This window comes from Trachurus japonicus, chromosome 19 (assembly GCF_045865225.1).
Source record: "Trachurus japonicus isolate A0001 chromosome 19, Traja_1.0".
In the NCBI taxonomy this organism is placed as follows: domain Eukaryota; kingdom Metazoa; phylum Chordata; class Actinopteri; order Carangiformes; family Carangidae; genus Trachurus; species Trachurus japonicus.
The window spans coordinates 6,874,701-6,892,060 of NC_140925.1; the positions used below are offsets into that span (position 1 = coordinate 6,874,701).

The 17,360-nt window shown below is 44.1% G+C and overlaps 1 protein-coding gene across 33 annotated transcripts in view; it reads right to left on the bottom strand.

The window, feature by feature from the left end:
- Positions 1 to 998: 998 nt before the first annotated feature.
- Positions 999 to 17,360, bottom strand: part of tcf7l2 (transcription factor 7 like 2) — a 94,373-nt gene continuing 78,011 nt past the window's right edge. For 3 of the 33 annotated variants that reach the window (XM_085762255.1, XM_085762247.1, XM_085762233.1), the window contains 10 exons: positions 16,693 to 16,795; positions 15,664 to 15,750; positions 10,792 to 10,917; positions 10,515 to 10,677; positions 9,922 to 10,029; positions 9,138 to 9,186; positions 8,226 to 8,276; positions 6,835 to 6,907; positions 2,853 to 3,349; positions 2,568 to 2,808 (listed from right to left, as the gene is read on the bottom strand). In XM_085762255.1, coding sequence (XP_085618381.1) covers positions 2,890 to 3,349; positions 6,835 to 6,907; positions 8,226 to 8,276; positions 9,138 to 9,186; positions 9,922 to 10,029; positions 10,515 to 10,677; positions 10,792 to 10,917; positions 15,664 to 15,750; positions 16,693 to 16,795 — 1,220 coding nt within the window. In that variant the 3' untranslated portion in view covers positions 2,568 to 2,808; positions 2,853 to 2,889. Of the gene's footprint in view, positions 3,350 to 5,507; positions 5,569 to 6,141; positions 6,215 to 6,834; positions 6,908 to 8,225; positions 8,277 to 9,137; positions 9,201 to 9,920; positions 10,030 to 10,514; positions 10,678 to 10,791; positions 10,933 to 15,663; positions 15,751 to 16,692; positions 16,796 to 17,360 lie in introns of all 33 variants that reach the window. The other 30 variants (XM_085762254.1, XM_085762244.1, XM_085762232.1 and 27 more) reach the window with 20 other exon arrangements.

Below are 17,360 nucleotides of genomic sequence, written 5' to 3' on the forward strand. Positions count from 1 at the left end.
CTCTTTTAGATTTGTATAACACGGAAGAGAAAAAATCTGAAAACATAGTGGGACGTGACACAAATAACACACAGTACCCAACATTTAGGGCAAACATAGCACCTGGCATCACTAATTTATTCACTTTGGTCCATATTTTCTTTATTTTATATATATTTTTAAGACTTTTAGGCCTCACATCTATAGATCTATATAATATTATGCTCTGTCAGTATTATTCTGTGGCCTTTAAGTACCGTAGGACATATTATTCTGCTTTTAACTAACGAACAGTTTAAAGTTCCCTTGAAAAATTCCACATCATTAAAGTGCAGTGGGTGAGCAAATGCAACTCGGAAATCAACTAAATAACAGCGAGTAAAAACACAGTAAATCCCAACTGGGACCTGATGAGCATTTTCAAACAATGTTTCACAACTCTGCTGTTTGGAGCTTATTGTTGTAGTTTGCTGCTGCACTGTTTTTAATGGGTCAATCTGAAATGAAACAGTGAATATGTGACGAATCAAAGGCCAGTAAGTATATATTATTTAATTAACTACAGTATGTGGACTACATGTGGAAATACATAGTCTACTTTGAGCATGAACCACTCAAATGGGAGTTTCTTGAGCAGAACTCGCTGTTTTTATTTTGCAGACAAAATAGAAACTAAATGTTTGTTTACTAGGACTCGAGTAGAGCAGTGTAGAGATGTTTGTTTGCCTAGTCCCAGATTAGATATCAGAGATGATTCCTTGCTTTCTGGTTTTGCTTCAAGTAACGTCTGCTCTCTTTTCCATGTTACTGTAAACTGTATTTATATCTTTTAAATTACAATTGCATATATTCAAAAGCCAGCTTTCAGAATATTCACTTTAATTGACACGTTTGATGACTCGGTAATAAACTGTGGAGCCGAAACTGAATAAGAGACGAGTCGCGAAGACGCTGGTGGAACGTTTTCTCAGGTGGCTACACCTGCCAGAGAATTTCAGAATAAAAGGAGGAGACAGGTGTGCACATACTAAGTTGCTTTTATTAATACAGAACTGCATGCTACAGAGACTGTACAGCATAAACATTTATTCATTACAAAAAAACATGGTTTTGGAACCATTTAAAATAACAGGAAAAAACAAACAAAAAAGATAAGAGCATAAAATAGAACAGGAACATCACAGCCGTTAAGGAAACATTCAAACTATTTATCATTAGCATCTTAATAAACCAGAGAAGAAATCGACAGATTACAGTCGCGTCATGTCAACTACAATGGCACCGAGTGGATGATTCTCTTGTAGCTTTTTTACAGCCTCTTGCAACATCAACATGCCTATTTTTTCTATCTACCTATATGTAGTAGTGTACTTAAAAGTGGCAGTTTGTGTATTTTTTTGTATTTAATAGTTTTTTTATGAACCTCCTAATATACATAATTTGGCCCTTGTGGGTTTATACAGTATGATGTCCGTCTTTTTATTAAGTTTAAATTTTAATATTTGACAATTTGCTACCAAACACATTTGTTATAGCAACATTTATACTACATACATAGCAATCTATGTAACGTCACAGCAAAGAATGGTATCGAAATTAAAAAACAAAAAACAAACAAAAAAACAAAACAAAAAAGAAATCCGACAACAAAACAAAAAAAACAAAAACAAAAAAAAAGATCCCTACAGTATGGTTAGAGGGGCAGAGAAAATTATCACAAAATTTGGCACGGAAAATCTGTACACGAATCTACAGTCTGAGATGTGACTGTGCAATAAAAAAGAAGGGCTTTAGACACTTTTCCAACTACTGAAGACACGGTACCCACTGTCTCTTGTTTCAAGTTTTCTTTTCTTCTTTTTGTAAAATGGCTTATAGACGCATTTCTTGAAATGAAGTTGTGCATACTTCTGTTCATGAGATCTACACATTACACTGAGTGGAATCCAGGTTTTCAGCGAGGAAAGAAATCAATAACAAAAGATTTGCCTTTTTAAAACCTCCTTGTAAAAATGGATCATTCATATATAAGTCGCTTACCTTAAGAAAAAATATTTGTACAATGTATTAAGAAAAAAAAAAGTCAAAAAGAGACACATACAAGATACAACAAGCAATCTCTAAAGCAATAAATACTACTGGTCCTAGCGTTGTGACATTTTGAATTTAATAACCCGCAACCCTCCCACCCCGACCTCCCCTCAAGCCCACCCAACTTGCCTGACTCCACCCCAAAGGTAAACAACAAAGAAAAAAGACAACGCAGTGGAAGAATGCATATTTAACACAGTAATCCCCCCCCTCCCCATTATTCTGTACATTTAAACAAGAACAAGTAACATCACAATTAAAGTTGTTCCTCAGAGAGGTGTCACCGCTAGCCTCATGCCCTCCGAGAGTTTGAACAGATGTCAAATGATTGGTTCGCAAGCTCGTATTTAATACAAATAAAGAAGGAGAACCAACTCTTTCAAGAAAAGGGCTCATTGAATAATCTAGCCTACCTTTTTATATCCGTCTTTTAAACATTTTGAAGTTGAACTAGATAATTTTTTCTGTTTGCACTGTTGAACACTACAAAAAAGACAAAAACAAAATTCATAAAAATTTTGGCAGATTCACAAAGCTATACTACAGCTCATTGTATCATTTCTTTATAATAATTAGATTTTTTTTTGATAATGATGGGTCAAATATTGACCAATGAACCTTAATAAAACAAGAACTAAAATTTCAAACGCCTCATGGCACAGGAACATAAAAGAGAAAAAGAACTGACGGCAAGTGAAATATAGCAGAGAGAGGGCCTAGAAAGGTGTGTACTGTAATGTGTGTGTTGGTGTGTTGGTGTTTGTTTGTTTGTGTGTGTGCAGAGCTAGAAAAAGAGGAGAAGAAAGAGAATAGGGTAGACTATTCTATAGACTTGGTCACTAGCGACAGAGGCTGAGGGGCTGTGGAGGGGAGGAGCGAGTGGGAATGACACAGCGATGCCGAGGGCCGGGCCATTGAGGACACCACAGAGGAGCCCGGCTGCCGCGAGGACGAGACGTCGCCGCCGTGCTCCAGGGCTCCGTTGTGGGAGGGGGCGCCTGACGTTTTGCTAGCTGCAGCAGAGTTTTCCAGCTGAACCAAAGATGGCGGTGGAGGCCCAGCCAGGAGGTGCGGGTGGTGGAGTGGCTGGTGGGCCGGTTTCATAGTCAGTGAGAGAGGTTGCATTTGTTCAGTCTGAGGTTTGGACTCTTTTGAGGAGGGAGAGGGAACCACTGAGGAGGGGGAGGATGGGGGGGAGTCGAGTAAGCTTCCGTCCGTAGAGGGAGGACTGGCACAGCTGCCTTCACCTTGGATGTAGCGAATGCACTTTTTTTTTCTCCTGGGGGACAAGGCGAGAAAGAGAAAACGTCTTTTAACATCACATCCTCGGACTTGCAACCGCCTCTTAGCACCGATGCCGACTTAAATGCACCTCTGCCTTTCAAAATAAGGGCACGGAATTAGAATAACACTAACAACAGCAACAGTTACACTATTTTACAGGTGCATTTAAGCCGCATGATATACAGTACCTCGTGCTAAGAGGAAAGCTGGCACAAAGAATGACAACTTTCCAAATATGAAACCATCAGACAGGACAGACGTTGAAGGGGGAAAGATCACAGGTGAAGCAAAACGGGGGGAAATGAGAAGCACACAGAGAGATGATGGTGATGATGGCGAGAGGACAAAATGAAGCAGAGTAGATGTAGCGAGGAGTGGAGTGGACGCTCTCTGGATGTAAACTCGAGCCCTTTCTCTTCTCACAGGCAGAGCTACATGTATAGTACAGCTGTGGGGGATCGGCCTCATGTTCTCTCTCTCTGTCTCTCTGTCTCTCTAGCAAACAGGAGGTTACTGGACCTGTCTCGCTCCTCGACTTCTATCTGGCTTCTCTACTCTCTCTACTTCTCCTGAGGGGACAGAGTTTGGATACGAGGCGAAAAAGTCAACAAGATCCACACACTACCCTGCAATCTGCCCCACAGACACGAGTTGAGAGTGTGTGTGTATGTGTATGTGTATGTGTGTGTGTGTGTGTGTGTGCGTGAGGGGTCAAGGCAGCATGTTTGCATTCCTGCCTGGGGTCGGGACCCCTCCCCCTGCCTGCTGAGTCCTGGGGCCTGGCCCGTTGCGCTCAGTGGAACCCAATAAATGAGCATGGGAGGAGAGGGAAAGGGAAAGGGAAAGGGAAAAGGAGGGGGGGGGGCTTGTTGCATTTTATCTGTGGTGACTCTTCTTGCGAGGGATGTGCACAGATTTGGTTAAGGGGGAATCTCTGCCCACCTCATCTTTACCCTGACCCTGGCAGTGACCCCTGTCTCGGCTCTCTATTCTCCATCACAAGGATGCCTGAAGGCCACAGTAGTATTAGTATTAGTATTTACGACTCATAACATAGAGGGACAAGGAGTAGTATGGCCGATGTATTTTTTTAATCTGAGTTGTCAAAATTGAAACTACATAAAACACAAACAGAGAGAGCAGATAACCGAGGGTGGAAAAAAGAAGAGGGACAGCAGCAAATCACAGAGAGAAGGAGCTCACGAAACCTGGATCGCATGCTAGGCTTTGGGAGACAGGCATGCATTTCCAATAAGCTCAACAGTACAAACACACAAGAAGACCAGAAAGTATAGAACTAGAAAAGTCTAGAAAAGAAGTGTGTGAGTGAGGGGTGGGGGTGTGGGGGTGGGGGGGCGTCGTCGGGGGTTAAGGCTTTTTAAGTGGATTCTGCGCTGGTACTGTAGCACTGGGTGGTGCTGCAGGAGTTATCGACCAGGCGCTTAAAAAGGCATCATCTCGCCACTACGTCCACATCTTGCTCCATAACTATCTGTCAAACCGCAACAAATGAGCTAATATCCATTTTTTAACAGACATATCGATTCATAGTATGTGCCTGTGTATGTTATTGATTTCTCCGTCTCGGGGGATATTACACCAGATGCATCTTTTAGGAAATGGAGCCCAGAGAGAAGTTTTAACCTCTCGGCTCCAAAAGGAAAAAAGAAAGAAAGAAAGAAAAAAAAACAAAGACCGAATTATTGCTCTTTCCCAGTCCCCCTGATCTCCTGATCGTTTTTTTTTACAGTTTAAGGAATAATGTCATATTTTTGATAATGTATGTGTCAGCTGGAAGGGAAATCCAAGAGCCAAGTGGGAACACCAGCAGTGGAGATGAGTGAGTGTGATGTATTCATTTCAAAGACAATCTGAATACAATAAAAAGCAGAGGTGATGTATGTGTTTCATCCTCTGCCCGAGAGTAAACCCCCTAACGTGTAACGGTGAAGCGCAGGGACATATATACTGTATATATATATATAGAAAACTCATCTGGCTAAACTTGCAAGATAGGAATGAGACTCGGTCACAAACAAATGTGTTGCAATGGTTTGGTGTTGAAGAGTTGTGTAAAAAGGAAAAGAGTGGGCCAGGGTGTGGTGCAAGCCAGACACAGAGAAGGGTATTACTTAGCAGAAACAAATACCTACCATGAAAATATTCCCAATTCAAAGACTGCTTGTGTCAGAACAGAAAGACAACAGGTAGGGACTAAGTAAGGGTTATTGAAGAGGAGTTTGGAGGAAGAAGAGGTGGAGAAGGAGGAGGAAGAGGGCACAGAAAAGAGTGTCACTGAGCAGGCCCTCAGAGAAAGCAGGGCTAAATTTGTAAGCATAACATTGTTATTCAAAAGGGTGCCAATTAGAACAAACATGACAGTTAAGATGGGAGGAGGGAATTATCCACTTGCCTGGAGAGAAAATGGATTTCAACCATAACCATAAGTCAGACTGGAGGAAAGGTTGTTCCAAATGACATTAGGAAAACCGTGATGTTACAGCTCACAGATATCTCGCTGTGATAAAATATTCAGTAATCTTATTTAGAAATCCATTTTCTGCCACTGGGCTCGAACCAAGTTCAATGAAGGAAAAATTGCTGTGAGGAAATTTATAGCAGGAAGCTCCTCGGTAAAGAGGAGGAGCAGAGCAGTTTGCCATCTGTTACCACACGGATGGAAACAACGTTTTAGAGGGATATCTGAGCAAATAATCAAGGAAGAAGAAGGTTTTTTTTTTGCTCATTGTGGATGTCTTCCTCCCATTGGTACTACAGCAGTTATACCTGCATGGTTTGCACCATAAACTCAGCTGGTCAAGCCCGAACAAGGCACGACACTTCTTTGGGGTATTTGCATCTGTTAGCCAAAGAGGTAGACAACAAACATACACACAGAGACATAAAAAAAGAAAAAAGGAAAGAAACAAAAAAGAAAAAATGGACACGTCATTGCACGGACAAAAACATATAACCAGGGCTTAGGTTTAGGCTGGCAACACTGGGATGTCCTCCATTATTGACCAAGCCATCAGGCTCCAGAATCCTCCAAGCCCCGACCTGCCAGTTTAGGATTTCTGACCAATCTCAGTGAGGCTGTTTGTACATTGTACATCCTGCAATGAAACCCCTCGACACATACGCACAGACACCATTCACACAAACACTCTGACATGTGCTGTTAATACCCTGCTTCCCAAACAAGGAGGTAAAATAAAATAAAATAGTGGGGGTGGCGGTAAGGGGGGGGGCCCTACAGATAGACCGGCAGGGCGTGGCTGGAGGGAGCTGAGAGGTCACGATAGCCTGGCGGTGGGACAGACAGAGGAAGGGAGGAGGGAGAGGAGGGAGGAGGGGCAGGAAGAGAGGGAGGAAGAAAGAGGCAGCAGCAGCAGCATAGAGCAGAGCGGAGGAAGTCCCAGCGTAGAGTTACCCAGCCTTCACCTGGCCCTGGCCAGTGCAAGCACACACCATACACACCTGCACGGGCCACACCAGTTATTCTGTTGGTCGAGCCCAAAGCGCGCTCGACACTTCTTAGGAGCGCTCAGGTCTGATGCCGCAACAGGGAAGGGAAGCCAGCAGAAGAGGATGAATAGAACCAAAAAACCCAAAAATAATAATAAAGGGAAATCAAAAAGGAGGAGAGAAATGAGGAGAAAAAACAGATAACAGTGAATCTATGAAGCTTGGCAGTGGCTCATTGTGCAAGAAACCCCCCCTTACCCCCCCTACACACACAAAAAAAACCCTTAAAGCCATTCTCAAGTGTGCCTTTCAAGATAGGACTGAACACAATTAGTGTGTTTCAGATATTAGTAACAAAAACAAAAAACCCAAAATGCATGCAAATTATCGAATTATGATATTAATATGGAAACTTTCAGACGTGTAATCTAAATTCTGACTTGGAGTTAAAGCGGGAAGATAAGAACGCTCATTTGGTCGAGAGGGTATAAATGGAGCAAATGCAGGCTGGATTAATTTACTGCTAGATGTTATCAGTGCACTATGTTTTGTTTTGTTTTTATAAAAAAAAAGAGACAAGGTCAAGGTGGTGGAACTAGGCAGCAGGAGCAGATTGCTAAAACAGCACGGTCGTGAGTTAGACCTAGCCAGGGGAAGGATTAAAAAAAAGGGGTGGGGAAGTGGAGGTGGAGAGGGGGGGGGGCTGGAACCTGAAGAGGGGGAATCTACTCCTCAGACCTGGCATCAAACAGTTGACTGTTTTCCACCAACATTGGCTGTGGGTTTGCAGAAAAGCTGCCAGTCACTTTGCACTCGCTCTACCCAGCAATCATGTCATTATCAGAAGTAGAGCGCTGTGACTGTGCGGTGGAGTGTTTGAGTCCAGGCCTCGTCTGAGCAGAGGCAGATTATTGTTGTTTAAAAAAGAGAGGGGGCAAGTTGGCCAAACTCATGCTGGCCTATAGGAGAGGCACAAGCACAGCTACTAAGTGAAGCATATAGATTAAGGAGGTTTACCCTGACATCATCCTTCAGCTCATACTCCACAATGATAATCTACCTTCATATCATCAGCTCCTCAAACATACTGCACAGTGGCTTTACCAAAAAAAATACGGACAATGCTCCATAACTAAGTAGCAACATGAGCAAAATGGAGGTAAAGTGAATGGAATATACTGTAACCTATAGCTTCAAGTCAAATAAACAGTAGCAATATTGTTTTTAAGAAAAGGAAGCAGCATACAAAGCAAAACATAGACTTTAAGTTTAAACCTGTCCAATATTACACAGTCATGAATAAATAAATAGAGAGATAAATGAATATACATTAATTAAAAAAGGAAAAAATAAAGAAAAAATAAAACAAGTTAGTAATTTAATACTCAAAATGACATTAGCACCTGTAATCGGAGGGAGTGAAAGGCAAGGGTTTGGAAAATATTCTCTGTGTTCTGAAAAAAAAGAACAGATAGAGAGGCCTTCAAGAAGAGATCCGTCACCAAACGAGCGCAAAATACATGATAACAAGTCGGCATTGCCCCTCACAATACGATCAGAAGAATATGAATCATAAGAATAAAAAAATATATATATATAGAGATAAATCATAAGAGTTAGCAAACCTCCTTAATTTTAAGATGTAAGTGATTTCTTTTTCTCATGTTGGTATAAAAGCATGCATGAAAAGCAAGCAAGGGGCAGCCCAACAAGCACGCACGCACATGCACAGTCGCACAAACCCACACATATACGCACACGCACGCAAAGTACAGTAGTGCAGTCTATCTGCAGGCCACAGGCATTATTATTATAAAAAAATAAAAAATAACAGGGGGGCGCGTACACAACACTGGCAAAGTTAATGGCTCTCACAATGCTTCAACTTCACATTCTCAAAACACACATATCACAATACCAGAACGCTAAGGGGCAAAGTGGGGAGGGGGGAGGGAGGGAGAGGGTAGGGAAGGGAAGGGAGGGGGGGGCAGAGAGGAAGGGAGGGGTGTCAAGAGGGGACTGTGTGTGTTGGGGAGGGGGGGTCATGCATATTCAGTTGTTATTAGCTAGGGAAAATGGGAAAAGGGGGTATTACAAGCAACTCTACTATCTAAATATTGCATTGGGTAGCATAACTATACCAAAATAAAAAAAAAAAATAAAAGAGAAAAAAAGCCAGGCACAATAACATACACACACAAAAAAACATAACACCAAAAAAAAAAACTAGCTTGACTTTTATCTTGCAAGATGTCACATCTGCCTGACACATGATGGGGCTCTTCTAATATGGGAGATAATTGCAGCTCACTTACCATTGCTCTCTGCTTGCTGCTTTTCCCTTTTTCTCTTCTTCCTTTTCCCCTGTTGGTTAGCCGCCAAAAAAATAGAAAGAAAAAAATAGACACAGACAGGAACCTTAGTTATTATATTGCAGAATGCCCAAAACATGAAACAGAGAATAGGACTCATCTTTGTGTTTACTTATTTATTCATTCATTCTTTGTCTTTTTTTTTTCTCTCTCTCTTTCTGTCTCTGCCCTCCGGTTTGTAACAGCCACTGCAGGCCAGACTCAAACTCTCCCTCCTCGCTCTGCTTTTCTGTCTTTTTCTTCTTTTTTTTCTGTAATCTTTTGTCTTATTTTCCTCCTCTATCTGAACATCTAGACATGTTTGACGGGCTGCTTGCTGGTTTGGAGGATGGATTTCTCTAAGGCTGCTCGTGAATAAAAATAAAAAAAACTAAATAAAAAAGAAGTCTCCACTGGTCAACTCGATCCCAAAACTGGACAAAACTGATGAGAAATCGGCGCACTTTATGTGTCAGAACAAAGCGAAACATTCAGACTGAGGGATTCATGTAAACAACACCACGTTTCCTTTTTCTGTCATAACAAGATGGGGCTTGGGGTCAAGGCAATTTGTCCAGTCTCGGATGTACATATCAAAAGAACATTACAGGAAATCAGAAAGACCCCCCCTCCTTCAGGCTAGGTAAGAAAGAAAAAAAGATAAAGAAACAAGTCATCCTCATCATGTGACCTAGTGAAAGGGGGGGAAAGAAAGAGGCAGTTACGACTTGAAAACTTAAAAACTTACATAGTTGTCTCGTGCTGACCAGCCGGGGTACAGCTGCATGTGGAGCTGTCGTTCTTTCCTGGCCAGCTCGTAGTACTTGGCCTGCTCCTCTCGCGATAGGGCGTGCCACTGTGCATTGGGAAACAAGACACACAGAGAAAGACATTAAAAGCCGGAAACATTTAAAAAAAGGTATACGGGTTGTTAAGTGGACTTTAATCTACAATTCAGGGCCATCGGGTCATTACTGTGCACCTACAACCTGGAACACTCTGCAAAATCATCTGAAACTTACCACACTTTTATCAATAGGACAATTTAAATCCATAATTACACTTTATTTGACCTCTAACTGCTCCTGCTTTTAACTACACTTTTGTTTCAGTTTATCTTTGTCACCTTTAACTTCCGGTATTATGTTATGTTCATGTATGTTTCAAATGTTTTGTGTTCTGTCCTTTTATGTTTTGTGTTTCATCTCGGCTATATTGTAAAGGAGGTTACTCCTCAATATATCTCCGAGCTTAAATAAAGGTTATGAATGAATGAATGAATGTAAAAACCATCAGATGAGACCATTACAGTGCTTGTATGTGTGTGTTAACAGGACTCACCCTCCGCCCCAGGATCTGGTTGATGGCAGCACTTTCCTTCAGTGTGCACTCAGCTACCACCTTGGCCCGCATCTCCTTCATGTAGAGCATGAAGGCGTTCAGAGGCTTCTTTATGTGGACCTGTTTCTTCTTTTCCTCTTCCTTTTTAGCGTCTGACTGTTTCCTGTGGAGGTACCACAAGGATCTAACAAGGTGAGCAAGGTTGACCCCGATATCAGACTCAAAAAAGAAAGAAACATTTTTAAAAAAAGTAAATTGGAGTTGGTGTTGTACTCACGAGCTGTTGAGGGAGCTGATGTCACTGTGGGAGGATTCCTGCTTGACGTTGGGTGTGACGATGGCGGGGTGTGGGATGCCCGTGGTGTGCAAACTGTGGTGAGGGGGCACCATGTGTGGAGGGAACCTAGAGGACAGAAGACTGTGTAAATCGTCAGAATGGACACGGGTGAAATGAGAAGATGGAAAAACATTTATACACAAGACTTTGCGCGGCCGAGGCTGATTCCATTCCCCCCATCGTCGTCATCGTCATTCAACGCTCTCGCAGTTAACGCAGCTTCTTTTCAACGATCCTCGGAGAAATGGAATTAGCCTCTGGCCACGAGACATACAGTAAATGCACATACACACATCATCCACATAAAAAAAAAAATGTCCAAGGCTGATTCCTTGTATTATCGCTCACAACCAATTAAGATCATTATTACTGCCGCACTCGAACCGGAGTATCAGGACAGATGTCATGCAATTAAATTGAGTTCAGAATCAAGCTTGGACAACTATACACTTCACAAAAAGGTATAACATCAATTTATGGCAAACCATTGATACAATACTTGAGAAATCTATATTGTGTGGCGAAACCACAAGGATAAATCTCTTGTGACATTTTTTTTTAAACCCCTTAATAAATCTACGTTGCCTTTTTTTTGTGCCTGTATTTAACACACAGCCTGGTTGAGATTAAAAACCTGTGTGAAGAGTGTCCTAACAAATGCAGGCAGCAGTTCTTGTCATACATTCAATACAGCAGGGTTTGCTTAAGGGCTCTGTGCACCTTGAACTTTTCCTGCTCATTGTCAGCCTGTGTAGACTGATATGTCAGTGGCACCCATGGCTTTTATCAGCGCTGAGGCACTTCTCAGATCTAAAACAACCCCCTCTCACATTAGGTGCACACCTGTCTTAATAACTGTCACCTACAAGAGCTGGGGGGAAATGTTTCCAAATAAGTTTTAGTGACAGTTTAATTTTTCCGCCTTTCAACTCCGGGGTGACAAATGGTCGTTACGTAACTTGCTTTTTTCCCCCTTTGCTTTTTTATTTTATTTTTGCAATTACGCAAGATGTGAAAACAGCAGGTTTTTTAGATGCTTGGGCCATTATCTCCCATCAAGGAACTATCCAAACTAGGATAAAAAAAATGTTCCATCAAAGTCCAGCATCACGTCAAGGTACCAGGTCCCAGTTTGCTTCCTCCCATTTCTTTCTGCCAATTCAGCACAGTGTGCAAAAAGCTCTGACATTTTTATCTTCATCCCTCCACACTCCCATCATCATTTCATCATCTCCAACAACTCCACGCGCGCACATATCGAGGCCAGAAAAAAAGCCCTTATTTATGAAATGGCTTCAGCGGCCGGCCAGAGCAGCGGTAGTGAGACGCTGCTCAGCCTGCGCCCGCGTGTGTGTGTGTGTGTGTGTGTATGTGTGTGTATGACGCTAATTATTTGGTGTGAGATTATTTGAACGCGCACACGTCGTCTATCTAGCATCTACTGTAGCGTGTGTATGTATGTTTACAGCGGCTCCACGTGACCACACACAAATTTAAGAGAAGAGAAGAGGATGAAGGAGAAGAGAAAAAAAGGAGGAATAATTCTTCTTCTTCTTCCCTCTCTCTATCTCTCTCTATCTCTCTTTTTTTTTTTTAAAGCAGCTCATTATCCAGCTGTGTCTGGCTGCATGGCTCCGAGCCAGAATATAATGATGAGGATAAACTTGCCAGGAACAACTAGTTTCTGTTGGAGGCCATCTCAGGGGAGTGCCAGTGTGCTCCCCCCTCAAACTCTTTCCCTCTTTTTCTCCTTTCCCCTCTTCTCCCCTTCATCACTGACACACTGGTGTTTGTGCCATGTCATCCGTTGATGGGGAGCTCGGCAGCAGTGGCTGCATATCGCCCATCATTAGGGCTGCCGCATTTTCTTCGCTCACTCCGTTTCCTCTCTCTCCCTGTTCACCCTCCCTCCTTCTCCTTCTCTCTCTCTCTCTCTCTCTGTGCACTTGTTAAAATTTCCTCTGTTCCAAGATCTATTTTTTCTCCTCTTCTCCTTCTTCTTCTTCTTCGTCTCTACTCCTCCCTGTCCCCTCGCCACCTCCGTGCTCCTCCGCTTCCTTTCCTCTCTCCCCTCCCCTCCCCTCCCTCCTCCTGCTGCCACTGCATGGCCCAGGTTATGGTTTAAACATGACGGCCATCCCTTTGAAGCGTGGGGGCATCATCATCATCATCACCACCATCATCATCATCCGGGCTCATCAGTGGCAAGCAGCGCCTTGGACCAATTTAACCAACACAGAGAGAGAGAGACGCAGCGGAGACCCCCCCCCCCCCCCCCCCCATCCCCCTCCCCACCTAACCCTGGGGCTCCGACGTCTCAATCTGAAAGGTAAGAATGGCTGGCGGTTGTTGGGGTAGGGGTAGGAGGAGGAGGAGGAGGGGAGGGGGGTCACTGGCGCAGCAAGCCCAGTGTCAGCCAGTGCCATTTAATTGCCAGTGCAGTAGCAGTAGCCCCCCCCCCCCGTGCCTGTTTAATGTATAATGATCTGGCCGGTGCACTTCTCCTGTTCCCCGGGAAAAGAGAGGGAGCAGGATGATGGGGGAACATATCAAAGGGCAGGCTTAAGCATAAGGGGGCAAAGGGGCCTTCACATCCTCCCACCTGTCACACATGCACTCGCACGCAGACACACACACACACAATATAAGGGACACTGCACTGGGCTCCAACCCCATTATCAAAATAATGTCTTTCATTTGTTCCGCTGACTGTCTTCCTCTCTCCTCTCTCTCGCCTTGGCTCCTTTCCTTTCTCCCCCCTCTCCCCCCTCCCCGTCCTAAAAGAAATTGTATTTTAAACAGAAACCCAGGTGTAAGGTTGCTCATCGCAGGACTTATACGAGGTACCAACGACGTTCACTCCCCTGCATCCTAATTCAGTCCGGGGCTACGACGACGACGCAGTGGGACTGGTAGCGAGTGCAGCGCTCACCCGGGTCCCGACAAGCGAGCGCACAAGGCCAGGATGTCTTTCCTTTTCTCCCTTTTCCCTTTTCCTGCACCAGTCGTCCCGCTCCCTACAAATTGTTTGAGCTTCCACGACAGTCTGGTCCCTTTTCTTTGAACAAAACCTACGAGCTGAAGGCCATGTACGAAAGGAGTCTGCCATTTTTTTGGACACAATTACAACTATTTAATTTTATTCATTCACTGCCCCTCTTGTAAAAGTCAGAATTTAGTTGATGTTGTTTTTTCTCTTTCGTGAAGAGGGAATTGGGGGATTTTTTTTTCCTCCTTTTTTTTGGAGATGTGTTAAACCCTCCCATTCTCCAGAGAGCTCCCAGAGCCCTCCATCTATTCAGTTATACTAATTCAATTAGGGGCCTCATCACAGGGCATTAGCTCTTCCCCATGGCCAGCCCCCCCACCCCCACACCCACCACCCCCGCCAGTATATTCAATTAGCTGCACTGGAAATAAGATGATCACAATGTAGAGGCTGTCATTAAGGGACCAAATTAGCAGTCACTTGAAGTCCAGGTTGGCTGAGTACCGCTGCCAGATGCCGATGTCTGGACAGGCCCACCGTCTGACCCTTTGCACCTGAGACTTGCTCTGTGAGGGAGGGGAGGGGGGTGGGGGGGGGCGAATGTGGCTCTTATCCAGGGATGATTCTCCAGAATAATGTAAAAGTAACGTTTGGTAAAAGATGTAAGGAGGTATAATACAGTCACACATGCTGCAGAAACCTGAGCTGAAGTGTCTGTGTGAGCTTATACAAACTCTGCTCCCTTATTGTCAGAGCTATGCTTTAAAAAAAAAAAAAAAAAAAAATGTCATCCCCCGTTGCGGCGACTCGCTGCGTCTACACGATCCATCAATGTCGCAGAGACCTAAACACGCCGCCCTCAGGAGCTGCTTTTCCAATCAGGCTGTAATTAAACTAAAGCTTGGCCTCGTCCCTCGGCTCTAAACCAGCCCCATCCAAACGTCCCACTGCTGCAAATGCATGCAGAGGGGAGTGGAGGAGGGGAGGAGGAGGAGGAGGAGGAGGGGGAGCTGAGTGAGGGAGGAGGAGCAGAGGGAGTGGAGAGAGTGGGAGGCTGTTTGTTTTATTTTTTGTGTGTGTGTGTGTGTGTGTTGTTCCTTTTCTAGCTCCTTCAGACCCACAAATCACGGGCTTTTAGCCATCGAAAATGAATTCCTTTTTTTTTTTTTTTTACGCTTCCCACACAATATAGATGACGTGCGTCCCTCAAGGGAACAATAAGCAGTTTAACACCAACTGACAAACACACAGACATGTATACAAGATGGCAACAAATACACATACCCCCCCCCTACCCCCATGGGTGCACTAATGTCCACAGCAGCACTTGAGCTGGACCCTAATGGGCTGGACCAAAGCGCGAGCCAAGTGCCAGGCCCCGACTTATATCATCCAGGCCGCTTCAAAGTGTTACTGTGTTTGTTTATGTGTCTGGCTGCTGAAAACTCGCAGCAAGGACATGCCCTAGCTCATTTCAGATCTGCCTGACATGCAGTGGGGGTAAATGTTCTTCAGGGGCCTCATTAGAAAATGATAAATATAATTAATATTTGAGCATGCTAGCTGGAGCCCCCCACACTGGAGAATTGGCCTTTTGAACACAGAGATGGGGAGTGCGCGCTCTCCTTAAGGGAGAAGTTGCTGCTTACCGTCTCTGCGTGTGAGCGTGTGTGTGCGTGTGTGTTGCTTGTGAATTTGTTGCCCCCCCCCTCACAGCCAACACAAACCCACACACACACACACACACACACACAACTGGATGTATGAGTAAGCGAGAAAAAAGTGAGTGCATGAGTGCGTTCAACTCCTAGGGCTCAACTCACCTTGACATGGATGCGTTGACAGTGAGCGCAGTTGGGTAGGGGTGTCTGAAACCCCCTGTTGTGATTGGATAAACAGGTTGACCTTGCCTGGGAAGGGGGAAGAAAAGAAGAAAGGCGAAAAGGTAAAGGAACAGGGTTGACGGAGGAGGAGAAGGTAAAGCCCTCTGTCTCTCTTCTCTCCCCACCGTGGGCCTCTTTATTCTCATTTGATCAGGACAAAAATCTGGGGGATTGCAGAGCGCAGATCAAAGGGAGGAAAACTCTGAACAATTTGAATGCCACAAATCTTGATAGCAATGGCTAATTAAATTTCATAACCCTTCGCTCTGTGTCGACAGAGTGGGGCCCTGTTCCTCCCCAAGCTGGAACTAGGTGTTTTGTTGTGATAATTAAAGACGAAGCGCGGGTCTCTTTAATGGAGCCATCACGCTAATTGAGGTCTACACATCCAAAGACAAACAATAATGAATGTAAATTTATACCAAAATAAAGTGCAGCAAATCAAAGGGCGCCATGGCTGCGCTCGGGGCCTCTCTCGGTATTTAGATCGCGGTGAGAAAACATTAAATTAACAGAGCTTAATTTGTAGCCTTTTGTCATATTAACAAGTGTTGACAAGAGTTACCAGGGGAGAGCCCCCGTGTGGAATTGTGGGTAAAATACGGGCAATCACAGTTCATTACTCTAATTGGACCATACAGACTCATGCAAAATAGCATTTGCCACAAAAGTAGCGGGTTGAGGGTCGGTTGCGGGCCTGAGGAGGCTGCGATGGGGCCGCTGCCGTCCGGGAGACGGCGTGTTAGAAAGTTAGAGGGATCAGGTTTTGAGTTTGCACGAGGCGTCCAACTCAGAGAGAGGAGAGCAGCAGGAGACAGAGACAGCTTCTATAATCGACTTTATGCTGCTACAACGTACACACGTGTAAGGTTTACATATACATTTCATGCTTATTAATAAATACAGTATGTAAGCTTTTTCCAAACAACACAGTAGAAAGAGGAGTAAATAAAAAAGGGATTCGCTTACTGTGGTACTAACCATCCTAGCGGATGGGGGATCTGGCCGACGGTGCCAGGTGACAGTGGGTAATAAGGAGATATATCTGGAGGATGTGGAGGCCTTGGAATTCCTGTGTGGAAGAAAAAAGAGGAGCAACAGAGGAGAGGAGGAGGAGGTGGTCAGACAAGACGATGACAGAGAGAACCAAGTCTTTGTCAGCGCTGGATTCATTCTTTTGTCGAGAGTTTCACATCCGAACAGGGGCAGACATCACAGGAGTGCAGATGGGGAGGAAGAGGGCTTGTTGCTCTCGCATGTACACAGTGCTAAATCACACTCCCTGATCAAAGGCCTTTGAGGCGGCGGCGGCAGCAGCAGCACAATGTGTTGGAAGAGGCAGAGGGGAGAGAGGTGAGGAGAAAACACCAACACGATTCCTGTTACATTTGTCTAGCGAATCAGAAGATTAATGATATAAAATGACTGAGGTTTAGAAGTTAAGAGAACACAACAATATAATTAAAGCCTCCTCTGTGATCACAGAGCCTTCAATATGGGGCTACAGGTTGACTCTGCCTGCTAATTTACACAGGCACAGGCTGAAAGGATGAGGTATTAACTGATATTAAACCTCAATAAACCACCATTACACATAGGCAGCTGTTACAGATCATAAACTAGGATCTATTATAAGC